The sequence below is a fragment of the Odontomachus brunneus genome, unplaced genomic scaffold (assembly GCF_010583005.1).
Source record: "Odontomachus brunneus isolate Ranch 3 - 2012 unplaced genomic scaffold, Obru_v1 Obru_scaffold_034, whole genome shotgun sequence".
In the NCBI taxonomy this organism is placed as follows: Eukaryota; Metazoa; Arthropoda; class Insecta; order Hymenoptera; family Formicidae; genus Odontomachus; species Odontomachus brunneus.
This window is the reverse complement of record NW_022639484.1, coordinates 2,409,295-2,413,331: the sequence shown is the minus strand read 5'-3', so window position 1 is coordinate 2,413,331 and position 4,037 is coordinate 2,409,295. Positions and strand designations below refer to the sequence as shown.

General features: G+C 41.1%; 1 protein-coding gene across 1 annotated transcript in view; it reads right to left on the bottom strand.

Annotated features, from left to right (window-relative positions):
* The window catches only part of LOC116843678 (rab GDP dissociation inhibitor beta), a 51,051-nt gene extending 50,142 nt beyond the window's left edge, over window positions 1-909 (bottom strand). Inside the window, exon 1 of the mRNA XM_032814298.1 lies at window positions 319-909. Coding sequence (XP_032670189.1) covers window positions 319-479 — 161 coding nt within the window. The 5' untranslated portion in view covers window positions 480-909. The remainder of the gene's footprint in view (window positions 1-318) is intronic.
* Window positions 910-4,037: the final 3,128 nt, after the last annotated feature.

The window sequence follows — 4,037 nt, the reverse complement described above, 5'->3', positions numbered from 1 at the left end:
GAGAGAGAGAGAGAGAGAGAGAGAGAGAGAGAGAGAGAGAGAGAGAAATCAATATTCATAATCGCGGCGTCGCAACATACGCGGCACAGCTGGCGGTTTCCCGCTCGTGTCGCAGGAAAGAGGCGGGGGGAAACCGAAGAAGGGGGAGGGGCCCTAATAACGCGATCGTCGTGAGATACATCAGGAAGGAAATGTCTTGGACGTCCACCGGGACGTCAGTCCGGTATGTGTTCCTGGGAACTTTCCTGTCGCTCGAAAGTGGCAAAATTGGAACGGAACATAGTGTGGAGAGGACAAAGCAGAGATACGAACACTCACCCGAACAAGTCTTCGAGAGGCGTGATGGAGGCCGATTCGCCGCCGTAGTACTTGTTGCGGTCGATGTGCAGCACCCGTTTGCCGCTGACCGACAACATGCCCGATAGGATGCACTCTTTGAGGCCAGTGCCGAGCACGATCGCGTCGTATTCTTCATTCATATTCGCACCGGACGAGAATCACCAGTGACAAGAGAGAATAGAACAGAGAGAAAGAGAGAGAAAGAAGGAACACTCAGTCGGTTGGTGCCTCGCGACTGTCGCGCGAGTCGAACGTCGAATATGTGCGAAACGCGGAAACGCGTTTCTCCCTCTCGAGAGGCTCAGTCCGAGTCTGCGTCAGTGATACGCCTTGCACTCGTCGCGTCCGCTCTCCTCTACGACGTCGTGCGACCAGGGAACGCTGTGCAATCGGTTCCTACGTAGCTATACGCACGCGAGAACGACACGAAGAACGACAGAAGAGCCGGCTCTACGCTTTCACTACTTTGTCGACGAAGACGAGAGATCCGATGACGGCAGCGGTAACGACGATGACGGTTTCGGCGGCCGGACGGTGGCGGTGACAGCGGCGCGACGATACGCGACGGCGCGATGACGTTAACGCTACGTCCAACTTTCCCCTAGAACACGCGCGCTGCTTGTTGGCGCTAGAGATGGGACATCGATAAGAAATAATCGATTATGGCCAATACTCATATGGCTTTTGCACATAGGACGCGGTAATGCTTGTCGCGCAGTGGAAGTCCGCGTAACAGCCAATTAATATGTTGTTTTTCCTTAAGAGCTAGAAGGTTATTACGGAAAGCAGCATATTGATTGGCTGTCGCGCAAACTTCCGCCGCGCGGCAAGCATTACCACGTCCTATGTGCAGGAGCCATTATACAGAATTCACACCGCGTCGATGTCCGACGTACAACATCCGATATTCAATAAAAGAATAGCTTTCCAATGGAGAATTGAATTCTATAGGCCTGTTCTTTGTAGTTGCACTGCTGAACTGGTGCAATATATTGAAGTGAAACAAATATACGTTTTCTCACTCTAACTTATTGCACTAGTTCAGTAGTGCAGCTACAAAGAACAGGCCTTATATTACAAAGCTGTTCTCCTATTGGATGTCGGACGTCGTACGTCGGACATTCGACGCGGTGTGAATCCTGCATTGCCAGAATACATTCATATCACATTTCCACAGGAACACATCTTATGGAATTTGTATATACTTGACCGGAAAAAAAACTCCGGTTGGAAAACTATTCTTCTGTATTCGTATATATTTCTTTTGTAAATCGTTTGTATTTCGTATGAAGAGTTTTGAAATGCAATTGAAAAGATTTGTGAGTCATTCTATTACTTGTAATTAATTGTTCTTTTTTGGACTATGTATTTAGCCAGAAATAATGACCGGAGGTAAATTAAACAAAAGTTCGGTATGGTATCGTTTGTATTTCGTATGAAGAGTTATGAAGTATCATTAAAAAGGTTTGTGAGTCATCCAGATAATTTTAATTAAATATAAAAAAATCATATTTTTCCGAACTAACCTAACCCAATCTATCGTCACATTAATCGTCAGTCATTGTTTATTAAAGTGTTCAACTTTTTTTTTTAATAATTTTTTAATAAACAATGACTAACGGTTAACGTGACGATAGGTTGGGTTAGATTAGTTTTGAGGGGGGTGCGGGGGGCGCAGCCCCTCGCTAGTCGTTCGATATTGCAGTTACATAATGTGATTAAAAGATCAGTAACTTGTTTAAATTGTGGGAAAGCAGCAACGTTCGACAAGTGAAAAAAAAATAAAAAAAAAGTTAAAACAATATATAACTTGCATATTTTTCGGACTTCCCCGATTAATGATCAATATTGGAGTCAAAATAAATTTTTTTATCAAAAGAGCTGCAAAAAAATATCAAAATTCGAAAAAGGCCTTATTGTACATAATTATCCAAAAAAGAACCAGGAATATTGAAATACTAGATAGTACACCGATCTGCCTGATGATACTTTTACAGCAGCGCTTGAGATCGATATTTCGGCCAAATATATGATTTTTTAATACTTAATTAAAATTATCTGGATGACTCACAAACCTTTTAATGATACTTCATACCCCAAGGGTGCGTTCGAAAACACTGAAAGTCCACGACGGAAAGTGGCTGTGGTGGATGGGCTTGGTGGGGTTAGTGGAGTTGGTATCGAGAGGAGTTTTCGAACAGCCATGGAAGAATGCTCAATGTGACATACTACATGTGTGTTGTGCCTACATATGTGTTGTACAAAATGGCTGATCGAAAGCGTATTTCGACATTAGCTATAATTGCTTCTCAGCAAAATAATAATAAATTAATAAATTTAGTAATTAATTAATTAATTAATTTAGTAATTATTAATTTATAATTTAGTTATCTGGAAAGTTAATTGATTATATATTCCTCGGTCCGAGAACTCGGATCGATTTCTAGCATTGTGGGCACCAGGCCTAAGGAAATTTATAAACTTATTTATTACTCCTTACCTTTAACATCGTATATATAGACATTTCCCTTGTCATCCTTTTGTATATTTTTTTAAATATCCATGCATAAAATATGACGACCCGAGATTAAATTTTCCATTTTTTTTCACAAATTGTTACTGATTCGTGACTTTTAACGTGCCTCGTATCTCGTAAGAAAATTTCAGAACCTATAAAATACAAAAAGCTTAATAAGCTTTATTTATATTTAAAGACAATATTCTGACAATATACATCACTATAGAAATAAACCTAAACCTGGCTAACCTACACTGCTGTATTTAAATTTTTTATCTTACCGTGATGGCTAATGGTTGTACGAATGTTTCGAAGAACAAAAAACCATAAATAATTTAGTAATTTCATACTGTATTGCACTCTTTGCGCACTCTCCACCATCTCCACCGATTCACACCGCGCAAAAGAGAGTGGAGAAAAGTCACACGAGTGGTCCACGGAGTACGGTTTTCGAACGGCCATGGTCGCATGGTCAGTGTGCCTACTAGGGGTTTTCGAACGATCTGAGTGTGACAAAATACACACGGGTGATGTTTTCGAACGCACCCCTGCGTTGATCCTGAGTGGTGTTTGGATCCAGTTTTCATGCTCCTGTTTATGTTAGCAGCGGGACGCGTTATCGCATTGAGCGATTACGGTTTCTCTTGTGTACAGTTGATCCATCGATTTTAAGACTCTCTAACACGCAGTATTCAGCGTTATAATTTTAATTATAATATTTAACGTGCGCGAATATACATATGCGCACGTACTTACGTCTAGTAACATAGATATAAAATATCTAGTGGTCTGAAATTAGACAAGTCGGCCTCCGATTTATATTAATATATTATTCCGGAAACTATATCTAGATATTATTAACGTTTCAAAATAAGTCCGGACGTTACACGGTCAATCACACTTATCGATGTCTGCCGCCGACTGATCGTACTAGTGACATCTACTAGAGAATAAAAAGTGCAATAAATAGGCACGTTCAACGGAAAAAGCAAGCAGTGAGCAATTAGCGATTATTGATTCTTACTATTAGATCCCTATTAGATTCGTACCCTAGACCAATTACATTGGCCGCGTTCAGTAGAACAAGTGATCAGTAAGCGCTCAGTGAGCTCTTGCATCTGATTGGAGTATAGTTGGAGATCTAAAAGAATATGCCAAATCATATACAAGAGCTCCCTGA